We start from the raw sequence: 16,248 nt of genomic DNA, 5'->3' as shown, positions 1-16,248 counted from the left end.
GGGACAAAACTTTTTCAAATTTCTAGTGGATTGCATTAGCTTGTATTCAAACATCAAATTAAGGGGTTGGTAATTATTTATTTGACTATGCATTTCTTTTTTATGTGTGATTGTCCATGAAATTAGCATTTTCTTCTCTCTAACACACACAGAGATTCTCCTTTTATTTGACTGTCTAATTTTTCAAAGCCAAATGCATTTGATAATTTGTTTGCAAATTAAACGAAGTATTAGCTGTAGTATATTTCCACTAATTTAAACCAGCGAGGTTGAATTGCTCGAGCAACCCATAAAGTTCAACGAAATCAATTAATGAGCCATTTAATTGATGACGTTAAAATGATTGAAAATATTCAATTTCTACGCAACACTCATAAGTTTTAAAAATTTACTTCACTAAATTATCTATTTTGGTGTTTCTATTGAACTAACGTTTCAACCACTTTTTGATACTTCCTTTCTATAATTAAAACAAAACACAAGTTAAAAATAATATCTTAAATTCTAAAATTATGACGTAGGACGTCCTAAAATTTCAAGGGAAAAGGCCAAAGAGACCAAGGGAGCCCATCTCTCATCAAAACTGAAACAGAGGAATTTGACATTTATATACAACAATAATTTAAAAAGTTATTGGCAGTAGTTTAGGCATTAATTGATATTGACATTTGTAGCCCAAAAAGTATTGAAAACAGATAACTCCTATAATTTTCCCGCTCTTTTTCTACATATTTTTCTCAAGTCACCCCTGATCTCTTCTCCAATACCGCATAAAATTTCAAGATAATCCTACATAGTTTACAAAAATGATAGATTGTCGGAAAAACCCATTTTCAGAATATTTTCTATCCAAATTTGATTCTACTTTTTCATCTAATATTTTTTTGTTTTTTAATAGGTGTAGTTAGAATACGTTGGAAACGCCTGGATGAGAATATAAATTTTGAGAAAATTGGAGGTGAGTTGGACTGATTTGAAGTCCAAATTTAGAGCTGAAATCGATATGAAAAACGTCCCCGTGACGTTTTATATCACATTTTCATATCGTGTATATTACTGATAATTCTCTTGGATATACACAAAATATACAAAGGAGATATACATATGAGATAAATGCTAGATATATTGATATAGGTGAAATAACTGCCTCAAAGTTCATTTTCCATCATTTTTGCACATCCTCTACTACGTCACCACTACAAAACCATTGTAACCACCAGTCATTCCCCCGTAACAATACAAATATTAGCTCAATAAAAAAAAAAAGAAAAAAAAAGAAAAAAAAAGGAAGAAACATAAACTTGAAATTTGTAACGAACACATAGCAAAATTTACTTTCTTTCACAACAAAACCTAAATAATTAATATAGTTTCACACTTTCACCTCATCTAGCAATTACCCAATTTCTCTTTTCCATTGTTTATATGTAACACTGTTTTGCATTGATATTTATTTTTTTCTTTTCTTTTAATGGGTGAAGCAAGTGGATTTGAGATACCGATTTTCAAGCTAATCGCTAACATTTGAGGGAGGAAACTTTATGAGAAAAGTGAACAAACAAGACCACCCACAAATTTGATGATGCATTGTTCCACATGGAGACTTCACGAGGCAAGTAACTAAAATTATCATTGAAAATACCTCTAATGAAACAACACATAATAATGACAATTACAATGAAAACTGCAAGGAATGAGGCAGTTGACTTTGAAATGGTGATTTGTGCTTGACTGATACACGAGAAATTTAAATATGCAAAGAATGTGAAAATGACGGAGAACGACAATATAGAGTAAGGACCGTTTAGCCATGGCTTAATTTTTCACTTTATTTGAAAATTAGCGTTTGACCATGAAAATTCCAAATATAATTTGGAGTTGTCTTTGCAATTTGGAAAATAACTAAAACTTTATTTTGCTTTTTCCATTTTCAATAGATTCAAACAAAAAATATTCTTTGCAAAAATTATAACCAAACACAACTCCATCTCCAACTACATTATTGTAGTTAATAAAATAAAGCAATAAAAATAAGCCAAAAGCCATAATTTAGAATTTTATGACTTTTGGCACCTTAAATCATAAAGCCCATCCAAACACGGTCTTACTCATTTTCTCCCGCAATGCGTATGTATGAATATTTATGATTGTAAATCACCTAACCGTCACTGTTTTTTATTCTAAACTTTCAGTTGTCAACTCCCAGTGGGTACCCAATATACCCAAAAAAAAAAAAAAAAAAAAAGGAAAAGAAAAAGAAAGATGACTGATTGGTGAAGCCATTGAATTGCATCATGGACTCCTCTCATCATCATCATCACAGTAACATTCAATTTCATTCTACAAAAAAAAAATTCCTAGTATTTTCTCCCAAACTTATACTTGTCAATTTTTCCTTTTCTTCTTGAGAATGGAAGAATCAGATCAATTTTCCGGTGATGCGTCCACGTCGGATGTTCCGGTGATTGACGACGATGATATACGGCCTCCGGTACCTTTTCCAGAGAGGATTAATAGTGTTTTTGATCACAATGCGCATAATCATTTTCCGGTGACTCATAATGACCAACCTGTGCGGTTAGGAAGAGATGATACTTGTTCTTGCATTGTTGTTATTCTTACTTTCTGCTTCTTCCGTAATTTTCTTCTCTAAATCTACATATCTGCCCCTTTTTCTTTTTTCTTCTTTCCATTTTATTGTTAATGGTCAAAAACACAACTGAACTATCGCCACTTTCATACCCCAACTATCAGCTGTTACTTCCTTTTTACTACCTGAGTTCACGCCTCAACTATCAGCTGTTCCCTTTTTCCTACCTGAACTTATCACCGTCTATGTATTGAAACACACCTCGAAGCTGATTAGTCCAACTATCAGTTGTTCCCTTTTTCTACGTGAACTATCACATCTACTCAACTGGATGTGTTTTAATAGGGGACGGTTGATAGTTGGGGTGTGAAACACGCAAAAAAAAGTGATAGTTCAGTTGTGCTTTTTTACCATTAACTTAATTTGATGATATTTTTGTTTTCCTAAAGCTAAAAAAGATGAAATGATAAAAGAGCTATCTTTTTCAGTATGTTTACTGAGAAATGGTTACATTTATTGACAATGCTAGTCCTATTGAAGAGTTATATTACATATGAAAAGTCAGTGTATCTCTTCATTAAACAAAAAATATGTAGGATAAATTTCAATATTTACCATCTCGTTAACAGGAGACACATACATGCCCCAGTGAAGAGGTGTGAGAGGTTGGCGATAGCGGGTCTAAGGAGAGGTAGAGGTCGGTCAAAGAAGTATCGAAGAGAAGTGATTAACAGGACATGGCGCATCTTCAGGTTACTGAGGACATGTCCCTATATGGAGTTCACGGATTAGGATAGACGTTTAGTAGGTAGTTGAGTGTAGTCTTACTTTCCTGTGAGATGGGCTTAGTGGTAGTTTGGAGCACCATATCTTCTTCTCTATCTTGTACTTCGGTTATCGTATTATGTAGCTGTTATTACTGTTCCTTTCTTTCAAACTGCTATGTCTTGCTTTCCTTATTATTTTCATGGCTTCTTCACTTTCGTATTTCCTTTAAAAAAAAAAAAAACTGCTTTGAATTGATTTTCTTGATCCGAGGGTCTTTCAGAACAACCTCTCTACTTCACAATGTACGGGTAAGGTCTGCGTACGCACTACCCTTCCCAGACCCCACTTGTGGGATTACACTAGATATGTTGTTGTTGTTACCATCCCGTTAAGAATATACTTTGACATGTTCACTTGTGCCCTTTTTCTTCATCATACATCTGTGTCTTATTTTCCATTTTGATTTTTTTCATCCTAGAATTTCCTTATTTTTAAGTCTTCCAGAACTTGAATAAGTACCTTTAGATGCAGATTTGATTTTTTATTATTTAGATTTTAAATATATGGTGTTTCATGTTTCCCGACCTTTGTAACTTGATGGACTAGTGATGCCAAATAGAGACAGACTAGTAGGTGTTAAATTTTTTGCCTTTTCGACGACCTTTGCTTTTGATGACACACAAACCACAACAACAAAATCTCAACTATTATGGCACAATCTCAACTATTATGAAGTCTGCATTATCCATTTCGCTCCATTTTTTTATTCCTATGAAGTCTGACCTGTTTCACTATATTTGATAACTTGGGGTTCTCTAAGTCTAAAATTTATATAAATTTTCTACTGATATATAGATCTCTATACAGTCTAAACAAAACTTCTAGCAAAAACGGCTTCTACTGTAGGCTTACCTATATTATTAAGCTTTAATATCTACCAGTTGGTATCACTTATATGGATCTTTTGCATTTATGCGACGTTCATCTTGTGCAAATGTTGAGGCTTAGATGTAACAAATTTATGAACGCTTTTTGAAAGAAAGGGGAATCAGGATGACAACTATAATTGTTATATTAATTTGCTCGAGGATGTGAATTTTATGGACATGTGAAGTTGACTAGCATTATGTGAGTATGTAGGTAGATGTGGAGTTTTGGGGAAGAATGGCTGGATGCTATTGGTAATTTGTTGCTCTAGATGATGATACATCTCGTAGCTTTTGGTGGCTTCATTGATTGGGCTTGATTCTATTATTACATTGAGCAATCTTAAAATTTTGTGAATCTCTCAACTACAATAATTGGTCACCTAGCATGCTCATATTAGTATTATGTACTTAAAAGCGTCAATTCTGATAGAATTAGGTGAGACAACGTAAGAAGCACTCGTATTTAAATGCCTTTTTCTCTTTTACATTTTTCCATTGTCTACTTTCTGCCGGTAAACACAGTATTTGACACTTCTGAGCTTCCGTTGCTGATTTAATTCTCTTTACTCCAGTATCTACTACTTCAATAGTATACTTGTCCATTTCCATTTTCTTGTTTATTTTCTTTCAGTAAAGACGCTTGATACTTCAGAGCTTGCGTTGATGAATGTTTTCTCTTTTCTTCAGTATCTATGACTTTGATGCTGGGGATTTATGGGCCAGGCAATTTGCAGCTTGGACCAAATTCCTCAATCCTGATAAAACCTAATCCCTTATTTGTGAAAAATATTAAGGTAGTGTAATTTTGTAGCCTGCATTTTATATATTACTCAATATCATAGTTTAACAATTTGTGTCTTCCAACTAGGTGGAAGAGACGGATGATGCAAACAATAGACCAACGGTGTATGGGTTTCATGAAAATCCGTCTCTTGATGTTTTTGCAACTTTATCTGAAGCTTACAGAACCTCTCTTCCTGCAAACACTAACAAGGCATGACATGACTTTGAATTTCTTTAAGTCTCTGATGCCTACCTGAGGATTGTTAAATGAATTCTCTTGTGTTTGATTTTACAGCAATGGATATATTACTTGAATCAAGGATCTCAAATAAACATATCATATAGTGTCAAGTCCTCAAGTTCGTTTGCTTTAGTCCTTATTATTGCTCAAGGTAAGTTCATCTTCGTCAAATGTATTCCAATTTTTGTTTCCTAGTGTTGCGTTTCTTGTTTAGGGGTCAATCTAATCTGTACTAGGTTGTTTATTTTGTAAGTTAGCATCAAAACGTTGCAAATCAATCCAAGTTAATGGGCTTTTAACCTCACATTAGCAGTATGTATCACAGTATATAACACGGGTAGAGGACCGTTAGAGTCCTTAACATGGTAGAAGTCTGGTCCACCTTCACTATTGCAGCATAGCTGCTATGGGTTTTGTGTTCATTGTGATCTTTGATTCATTTTCCTCTTTAAGTAGTCCATCAGAGTGGTGTATTCTGGGTTCAACCCTTCAGTCGGGAATTGTCTTTGTAGCTCTCTCCGTTGGAAAGTGGTTGCCTGTCTCGTTGATCAGGTCTTCCTATTGAATATAGCCAGTAGAGTTCTGACATGTTAGCTCCATTTCAGTTTTCTAACGCCAAGATATTTTTCTCTAAAAGTCAATGACCTGCAGGAAGCGAAGGGCTAGCTCAGTGGCTTGAGGACCCATCTTATCCAAATACGACGTTATCATGGAATATCATTCATGGTAAGAAAGAAGACTAGCTAAGTTATTCATAATCCCTGCATGAAGGTCTTGCACAAACTATAGATCAGAATAGGTAGAAGTCAGCTTATCACACCAACTGCTTTTCTGCAGGGAGTGGCACAATCAGTCAACACATAGCAAAGTCCTCTAGCTATTATGTGGCAGTGGGCAACTTGAACACTGGAGTTGTACAGGTCAGATAAGTAAACTGATGCTTTGCACTATTGTAACTTAAGATAGTACTCTAAAGAGCAAGTGGGTGTAAGCTTTCTTTCCCCTGATGAACAATTATATAATCTCATTGGTCGGAAGAAAGTTGTAATGTCCCTGACTTTCAAATTATCTTTGGGGGTAGGGGGAGTATTTTCCTGCTTTGCACTGAAATTGCGTTTACCTTTTTTTTGTGTGGTTATTTATCATTTTTTGTTCTGAGCAAAACAGGTTCGGTTGGATATTAGAAGTAGGGCTTTGCTCTATAATACAACTGGTGCTTATTACGAGTGCAACCTCGGACGAGAACAGTGTAGTATGAGATTCTCTTTGGCCCGTGGAAATTCTGCTCTTTTGACTTCTCCTTCTCAAAGGCCTGTAAGTCTCCAGCTCTTTCTAGATCTCCTTGTTTAACTCTCTCATCAGAGAAAATGCCCAATACAAATGCTTTAATTTGCTAAATGCATTTGCAGTTTTTAGCAGTCTTTGTATCATTTCTATTAACAGATGTTTCTTTAATGGCATAATACATAAACATGCCCTCAAACCTGGCCTCAGCTGGCATGCCCTTCAACTTGGCCTTAGCTGGCAAGTATGCCCTCCAACTCTGGGTGTGCACAAGTAGGCACCTCAACTTGTCTCCACTTTTTAGTTGAATACTCCAACTTACAAAATGATCATCTAGACACCTCCAAAATTTATGTGCCACGTCAACATTTTTGTTTACGTGTTCAATTTTATACAAGTTGAGGTGCCTACTTGTGCACACCCAAAGTTGAAGGGCATACTTACCAGCTGAGGCCAAGTTTGACGGTCTGTCTGTGTATTATGCCTTCTTTAATCAGTGAATCTTTAACCACATATGGACACAATGTCTTGATAAGCTTACTCCTAAATATATCTGTTGGAATATATGTTCTGTTAGCCGATTATATTACTTGTTGGGTGGAGCAACTTGAGTGAATCAAGACCAAGCAGTAATTTTTCTGCTTCCGTCATCACGAACAAGCAACATTTGAAGGCTGGGACTAGATTTTGGAGACGCACTTAACTAGTAGTCATTTGCATTACTACGTATAGGATTTCACATGCTTTTATCTTGATGACTCCATCCTTAAAGGGTTGTATAGATTGGCTTGTTAATAGAGATCATTCTTTGTGTATGTTTATTATTCAAGTTATTTGGCATCACGAGGGTCCTGTTAATCTTAAAGGACCCTATATTGTGGTGTAGAATATAGAATGTCTTCTTTGTCTCACCAATTAAATTGGGTCTTATGTAAATATTTTTTGGCAAGCGTTCAATTTTTATAGAACAGATTTCATGCGAATGAATTTGCTTTTACCTAATTCCTGTAGGATACAGCTACTGGTATGTGGAGCATCAAACTTTCCTATGGACCTCGATGGATCACATATCTTCTTGGACTAGGTATATTTCTCTTTTCTACGTAATACCTGATGTCCAAATTAAAAAACCTGTAGTTTTTTATGTTCATTATTCTTTCTAAATGCAGGTGGTATGAGTTTTCTCATTTGGCTGGTATTCTGGTACTTGAATAATATGCGATCCTCTCATCAAGAAGGTATTAGCAATCCTGTGCGGCCGATGGAATCTCAGCAGACCCCTCTTCTTTCACGCAAAGATGATGACCTCGCAAGCAGGGGTTCTTCTTATGACGGTCTTTCACAAGACGACGAGTATAATGAAGATGGACTGGACCTCACTGCACCTCAAGGGAGACAAGTAAAGGATGGTGAATACAACAGCAATATTCGCCGACTCTGCACAATTTGTTTTGATGCGCCAAGGGACTGCTTCTTTCTTCCATGTGGACACCATGCATCCTGTTTTGAGTGTGGAACTAGGTATGCTTCTTCTCTCTCTAAAAACTATAAATGTTTCATTTTTGAGTTTATACTCGAGAGGAAAGACTAAAGTACTTGCAAGAGAATATGGTTATATTTATGCATATGAGAGAATCCAGCAAGCCATGACATGACAGCTAAACGTCCCGGATAAAAAAAGGACATAATTGAGAGTTGCATATTGCTATTATTGTTCATTAAGAAAATGTGGTTGCGGAGACTATTCTACCTACATGGAGGGAGCAGTATGGGCATATATCTGAGACAACTTAGGACTAGTCACAGCTTTGTCCTCAATTGAACTATTACATGTCTGCCTCTTTCCTCATAATCAAGAGATCCTGTTATGGACTTGGTCTTCCTCCTTTCCCTTATTTACGGTGATTCTGTTTCACCGAACCCCTTTTTTGGTTCTCTATTTTACCAAGGCAGCAAACAAATTTCGAGATTATTTTTATTCAACTCTCTTTCGTGCAAGCCTTACAAGCGGGGGGGTTGGGGGGGGGGGGGAACTCTGATCATCCAACTCAGTTATAAATTAAGAAGCTAACGTGGTATAAACTGCACCAAGATTTGTCTTGTTGATCATTAGAACCATCTGAACGCCAGCACTATAAACGAGATATGTCAGACTACCCGTTGAAATATGAAATACAGGCAATAAATGTGATGCTCTGGTATATTATATCCGTGCTAGTTGGCACGTCAAACCGTGTAATATTGCCTTCCTCTTCAGGATTACATAAGCACTTCGGTTTCAGTTTGCGACGGCATGCTGGTGCCTGGTTGCCTTAGTGTGGCCTCATATTCTAAGAATCTCAGTTCAATGGTATTTATGACCGAGGAAAGGAAAAGGAATCTAATTTCAATGGTTTTATGGCGTGATCAAGGAAAAGAACTAAGATAGACTAGAGATAGCTCAAGCTAAAATCCCATCAAATCTCTGTAGTGTCAATCAAGTTGGTGATTTAGATCTAGCCAATATTAATACTAGTGCCTATTACTTATCAAGAAATTTACTCCGCCTATTGCAAGCTAAATTGCAGATACATACAGTTCTAGTCTTATTGATAGTTAATAGGGATCCAGAAGACTGAAAATTCTTAAAGTTCATTTAACGTTGTGCTATGACTTAGAGGATGACCTCAGTTTACTGTATTTGCAAAGACATTTTCCAATTCCTAATAACTTATTCGTCAGTGATTCTACACTGGCAACTTAAGGCACGGTACAGATGGAAAATCCATGAACAACAGTTAACACCACGAAATTGACGTGTACAGGATAGCAGAAGTTTCTGGTACTTGCCCAGTCTGTCGCAGGCCTATAAAGAAGGTGAGAAAGATATACACGGTTTGAGCAGCCGACAGAGAGCCATTGTAGATACAATGTAGATCATGGATATGCCGAGCACTCATTCCAATGAATTACTCTTTGAAATTGATGTTGTAAATGAAATAGTTCGCGCAATTGGTAGGCCAATCCATTTCTTTCTGGTGCCGTCTCTTTTGGTACAGCAGCACATATGTATTCTTCTGCGGCGTACAGATTTGTATTCTTTCTCCCGTAGATGTTTGGTTCTTTACATTGGTTTACTCTACCAAGTAGCAACCATAATGCCATGTAGTTGAAGCATATAGATGGTGAAGTTCACATATTTTAGGTGATTTTTTTTTTCTTCTTTTTTTTTTCCTCATTTTTTTGCTTTATTATACATCCTCCAAGACCCATTTGTGCAACTGATTCGGATTCATCCGGTAATGTCCACTAAAGGGGGAAACTGATTGGCAAGAGCTTTTTGGTTCCCATGACTCGTGAAAACCCAACACCTCTGGTCAAAGGTGCATCCATCTAACCACAATCTTCGTGGTTTTATATTCTAATAGCTATGGTTTAAGGTATGTTGTAATGTTGTGTGCTCCTAGACTATGTATTTTTTTTTTTTAATAACTATTTTTTCTTTGTTTATACGTATCCCATCCGAGGTGATCAATAATGGTCCTTCACTTACTCTTTATGTGATTTAAACTCACGACCTATCGGTCGAAAGTGGCTCGAAAGATAACGTATAACTGTATCAACAAGTAACTTAAGCGCAGGGTCATGTAACATGCTCAAAATCACAAGTAAATTTTGTTAAAACAAACTAAAAGAAAACAGGAGATTCAATTTTAATACTATAGTTAGCTAACCGTTCTGAGGCTCTGAGCGCAAGTTTCCATAGTTAATCAGACTGAAACTTTGAGCGCAAGTATCTATAGTTAATCATATAACTCCGATATGTGCCTTTAAAACTCTCTTAGTATCTTTTGATTGGTAGCTAATACTTAATAGTAAAGTATTTCTTAATGGATTATGATATAAGTTGAAAGGCCACATAGCATAGCTCTGACAGGAAATTTTAATGGGTAGGTGTTGGCAAACTTCATGAGTATAGAATTTACTTCTAAAATAATACTACTGAACAAGTTATGGTTAATACAAAATATTAGTCTTCTTTGTTATTTGTACCGTATCTATTTGGGGAACTTTCAGATACTTACCATCCAACTAAACAGTTTGCACTCCCTGTAGCCCGATTTTAATTTGCAATCCGCGTGGCCATAAACCAGTTCGGATTCATGCCGGGGCGCTCGACTACAGAAGCCATTCACCTAGTGAGGAGGTTGGTGGAACAGTATAGGGATAAGAAGACTGACTTGCACATGGTGTTTGTCGACCTTGAGAAGGCTTACGACAAGGTCCCAAGAGAGGTGCTGTGGAGATGTCTGGAAGCTAGAGGTGTTCCTGTAGCATACATTAGAGTGATTAAGGACATGTATGATGGAGCCAAAACCCGGCGAGACGTTGGAGGTGACTCGAACACTTTCCGGCCACGATAGGCTCTGCGCCGTGGGGTCCGCGCTTAGCCCGTTTCTCGTTTGCCGTGGCTGCGGACGCTCCGACAAGCCATATTCAAGGAGAGGTACCGTGGTGCATGTTTGCATAGATGACATTCGTGCTTATTGACGAGTCGAGGAGCGGTGCTAACGCGAGACTGGAGGTTCGGCGACAGACTCTGGAGTCGAAGGGTTTCAAGTTGAGCGCAGACTAGACAGAGTACTTAGAGTGCAAGTTCGGTGAATGGGAGTCGGGCAGAGGACGAGGACGTGTACGGGATACTGTGTCATCCCGAAGAAAGAAAGTTTGGCACCGGGGTCGATCATCCAAGGGATTGGCGAGATTGACGACGATGCCCACACATCGTATCGGGAGCGGGATGGATGAAATGGAAGCTCGCGTCGGGTGTTATGTGATAAAGGTGCCTCATTCAGGGTGAAAGTTCTACAAAGCGGTGGTTAGACCGCTATGTTGTATGGGACGGAATGCGCTTGATTAAGAAAGCTCCATGTCCAGATGGTAAGGCCGAGATGTGATGCGTCGAGATGGATGTGCGGGCATGCCCAGGGAGACAGGATTCGGAATGAAGTGATTCGGGATAAGCGCGCGTGGGTGTGGCCCTCTGTGGTGGATAAGATGCGGGAAGGAGGTTGAGGTGGTTCGGCCACGTGCGAGCGGAGACGCGTGAACGCGCCGGTGAGGAGGCGGGAGAGGATGGGCATTGTGGGCCCAAGAGAGGGAGGGTAGGTCAAAGAAGGCCCCGGAGAGAGGTGATTCGGCAGACATGGCGTTACTCCGCCGCCGAGGACATGACCGGTGATAGGAGGGGGGCGGGAGGTCGAGTATCGTGTAGAGGGCTAGTGGGGGGCCGCGAGGTTTCCTTCTCGTACTAGGAGTATTTTTATCCCGCTTTCTATGTGTTGATCTTATCTATCTTTGTTATTTTATCATGACTTCGCGATCTTGCTATTTCTCATTTTCACATGGTTTTGATTTCACGTCCGTATCCGACTATTTTCCCTTGTTTCCCTTGTTTTCCTTGTTTCGAGCCGAGGGTCTTTCGGAAACAACCTCCCTACCTTCCGGAGCTGGGGGCAAGGTCCGCGCACACTTTACCCCTCCCGCACCTCACGTTGTGCGATTCAACTGGTATGTTGTTGTTGTTGTTGTTGGCCATAAATGTCCAAACATCTAACCTCTTCTTAATTCTTTATTGTTTCTTCTTTCCATCCACCAAGTCACCCTTTTCTGGCCTTATCTCAAATCTTAATCTTTTTCTTTTTATTTTGAACAATAATTTTTTTTTAAATAAATTGTTAATAAACACACAAACACAATAATGTTAATGCGATACATTTTCCAAACATTTTTCCATGAATTGTATAACTGTGTCCTCGAAGCATTACTAACCTTTTATTTCATTAAGGAAAAAAGATACAGTGAGAAAAGCAGAGATGCCCATCACCATTATAACCTCATAGCAATCTCCATTTCCATCACCTCCACAAAACTTCATAAACCCGTTTATCCACCACTGCACCAACACCACAACTACATCCCCACCACCACACTTCCTCTCTGCATCAAGAAATTAGCCGAAAATTCACAACAAAAATGAAAAGAAATGTAAAGGTCTATCAATAATCCAGCAGAAACACCAAACTTTCACCTCAACTACACTTACAATAATCACATTGAGGAATCTATAACAATCCGAAAAGAAGGAGAAGTGAAACTCAAATCTAAAGAAAAAGAGATAAGCAGGACAAAAAAAACTAAGATCCAAAGAAAATGAGATAAAGAACCAAATATCAATCTCTCATAAACCCAAGTCTATAAATAATATATAAATACCATATACTTAATGTATAATAGTGTATAAATATGTATATAGTGTATAAATATGTATATACACCGCTTATACATTGTTATATAATATATTTATGCTACCTTATATGTTTGTACAATGTATAAGTAGTGTATAAAGATGTATAAATAATATATAAATGTGTATATTTACTGTATAACAATGTATAAAGGTGTATATACACCTCTGATACATTTTTAATGTATACACAATCCTTAGAGGACTTATAACTCAAATCAACTTCATTTTCTCCCAATCTTAAACCCATAAATGGAAACAAATAAAAATAAATTAAAACTCCCCTAAGATCCTCCATTAGAACAACAAAATATCTTTCCTCATTGCAAAATGTTAGAAGCTCATAGGGAGGAGATGCCACTAGTTAAAAAGATTTTACCATTGTAATCACTGATAACGGTGAACAAAATCATGCCGACGTGGGTCAGTCAAATTTATTTGATGTCAAGGGAATACATAGAGAAATAGATAGAATAAGAAAGGAGAGAATATAAAATAGAGCATTACGGAGAGAGTTCTCTTATTATTGTATTTGAAGTTGTTGGGGGTGGGGGAACAGAAGAAAGAGAAATACGTTGTTTTCTTTGTAGCACAACAATAGAAGAAGACTTAGGAAGAAAGAAAACTAATGTCGCTAAAATATAAGACTAGGGTAAACTGGGTAATAAATAAAAAGTTGGGCCAAAACAGGTAAACTAGAAGCCCGATGAGTATTGGGTTGTAATTATCTCTATCTATTTATCTCAAATGTGAACATAAAACTACATTAAATGTGATCTTATCTAAAACATTTAATTTAGTGTAATCTAATTACCAGATTATCAGAAATTTCAAATCAATTCTTGTGTAAGTAATAATCTCACTCTTATCTGTTGCACTAATAAAGTTAATTCATCTAATCTAAAAGTGTATGTTGTTAGAGAGACACATTTTTATCCACTTAATTAATTATACTTCAAAAACAAGAATTGAGACTAGTCTGACTCTGATACCACATGTTAAAGTATGCGTAATCATGTCATTAAAAGCTTAAGTTATTTGGCAAAAACACTTTTATTTACTTAACTATATTCAACAATTTCCTTTTTCTTTTTAGAAAAAATTATGAAAAATAATGAGTCATTTTATTTTTTGTATGGTATCTACTTAACTCAAATATGAATGCAGAACTACATTAAATACGATTTTATCTTATACATTAAATGTAGTGTCACCTAATTATCATACCATCATAAATTTTAAATTTTAAATTTAATTATGTATAATAATAATCACACTCTTATCTGCTGCATATTTTAAACTAATTAATTTATTAATAATAATTACACTCTTATCTCATAAGATTAAGAAAGGTATCCAACCAAATTACATGAATCTAAAGACAACTCCCCCTCCACCTATATAAACAGTACAAAATCTTACAATCTATCATCTCATATATACAATTCTCTTTTCTTGCTTAGAAATTTCTCTTTAACATCCGTTATTGCTCAGAAATTTCTCTTTTACATCCTTTCTAACCTTTTCTCAAAAAACTTTTTGTTCTTTTGTGAATTTTCAAACTTTGTCTTTGTATGTGTGTTTGCTAAAGATGTATCTACCATCTGTACCCTTTGAGATCTCATCTCAGATCTGTTGCTTCTTCTTACTAGAGCACTAATCAAGTTCCTTGTGGCATTCAAATCTTGGCATACCATGGTAAAAGTCAAGATTTCATCAAGAAACATCTTGAGACCTCTATTGCAATAGGTAAAAACTACTTTCTCTATCTGTCTGTCCGACGCAAGCCTGGAACGACCTTCACTTTGCTTAACCACATGAATTTTCAACATGAGTCTGAATTAATAGTCCATTTTGACTTACTGAGCATGTTGAATTGCATTGTTATAAGTTCAGTCAATGACCTAACCTATCTCATTGATATTAGCTGTTTGTCCACACCATATATTTGACTAATTCATCTATAAACAATTACATGATCTTACCCTCTTAAAGCATTTATCATAATGAATTTGATCTTTAGATATGCAAGCGAGTCTTGGATTTGGTTATCATGAAAAAATCAATGATTTTAAGGTTGTTAGAATTGAATTTAAAATCATTGATTACCCCTGAACATTGAAAAATAGTTCATTCATACCCTTCGTTATACTTTAGGGTCAATTAATGTTATACTATGGGATCAATTATATCTAACTATTGCCACGTGGCATCAGACCATTCAAAATTATTTTACCCTCAAATAATTTTTTTACCCACTAAAATAACTCAATGACCCAAAAAAAATTTTTTTCAAAGAAAATAATATGGATAATTTTTGAAAAAAAATAATAATAATTTCGTATTAGTCAAATAAAAAAAATAATTTCGTATTAGTGGGTAAAAAATTATTTGAGGGTAAAATAATTTTGAAGGGCTAGGATGATGCCACGTGGCAATTGTATTTTAGTATCGTAAGGGTATAATTGGCCCTAAAGTAACCAATGGATGAACTATTTTTCAAAGTTCAGGGGTAATTTTGGCCCTTTTCCGTTGATTTTTTCATGATAACCAAATCCAAGACTCGCTTGCATATCTAAAGATCAAATTCATTACGATAAATACTTTAAGGGGGGGCGATCACGTACTTGCTTATAGATGGATTGGTCAAATATATGGTATGGCCAAAATGACTAATATCAGTGAGACAAATTATGCCATTGACTAAACTTACAACAATGCAATTCAACATGCTCGATAAGTTAAAAGGGACTCTTAATTCAGACTCATGCTGAAAGTGCTTGTGATTAAGCAAAGTAAAGATCTTTTCATGCTTACTTTGGACACACATAGGGAAGGTAATTTTTACCTGTTGCAACTGAGGCTTTAAGATGTTTCTTGCCGAAATTATGACTTTTATCATGATACATCAAGATTTGCATGGAACAAGGAACTTGATTACTGCTCTAGGAGAGGGAAGCAGTCGCGAGATTGTACTCAGTCAACTGGAGTGCACGTGTACTCGGTAACTTTTGAGACTTTTGTATATATATGTATATATACCTTGAGAAGAGGTGATATATTTAATTGTGCACTCTAAAACACAAAACCCTTCTGGGGCACTAGTTGATCACGCAACTTAGGTTCACTCCTAGCGCAACATTGTGGGTTCAAATCTAAACAACTGAAATTGAGTTTTAAATTTAATTTTTTGCCACCTCATCCGGCCCCATCCTGTAACGACCCGTTTATTCGTTATTGCGTTCCGACCCTTTTGATCCCTTTCCGAGCTTTATTAGCTTATATTTGACTTGCGAAGACCGTTGGCAAGCTTCCCGAGGTCATCAGAGTTGATTTGGGTAAGTTTTGGGGAAATTTGGCTTAAAAG

General features: G+C 36.4%; 1 protein-coding gene across 5 annotated transcripts; it reads left to right on the top strand.

Annotated features, from left to right (window-relative positions):
- Positions 1-2,168: 2,168 nt before the first annotated feature.
- On the top strand, positions 2,169-10,090 carry LOC132056980 (E3 ubiquitin-protein ligase APD2). 5 transcript variants are annotated; one of them, XM_059449390.1, is made up of 11 exons: positions 2,499-2,636; positions 3,220-4,539; positions 4,975-5,081; positions 5,156-5,281; positions 5,366-5,462; positions 5,963-6,037; positions 6,149-6,231; positions 6,479-6,625; positions 7,607-7,679; positions 7,765-8,116; positions 9,400-10,090. In XM_059449390.1, the coding sequence occupies exons 2-11, from the start codon at positions 4,503-4,505 to the stop codon at positions 9,473-9,475; spliced, it is 1,173 nt and encodes a 390-aa protein (XP_059305373.1). In that variant the 5' UTR covers positions 2,499-2,636; positions 3,220-4,502; the 3' UTR covers positions 9,476-10,090. The 5 variants fall into 5 exon arrangements, with proteins under 5 accessions (XP_059305372.1, XP_059305371.1, XP_059305374.1 ...); XM_059449389.1 differs by lacking the exon at positions 3,220-4,539 and having other exon boundaries at positions 2,169-2,636; positions 9,317-10,090; XM_059449388.1 differs by lacking the exon at positions 3,220-4,539 and having other exon boundaries at positions 2,175-2,636.
- The last annotated feature ends 6,158 nt before the right edge of the window (positions 10,091-16,248 follow it).

Source organism: Lycium ferocissimum, chromosome 5 (genome assembly GCF_029784015.1).
Source record: "Lycium ferocissimum isolate CSIRO_LF1 chromosome 5, AGI_CSIRO_Lferr_CH_V1, whole genome shotgun sequence".
Taxonomy (NCBI): Eukaryota; Viridiplantae; Streptophyta; class Magnoliopsida; order Solanales; family Solanaceae; genus Lycium; species Lycium ferocissimum.
The sequence above is the reverse complement of the archived record's forward strand: the minus strand, read 5'-3'. Positions and strand labels throughout refer to the sequence as shown.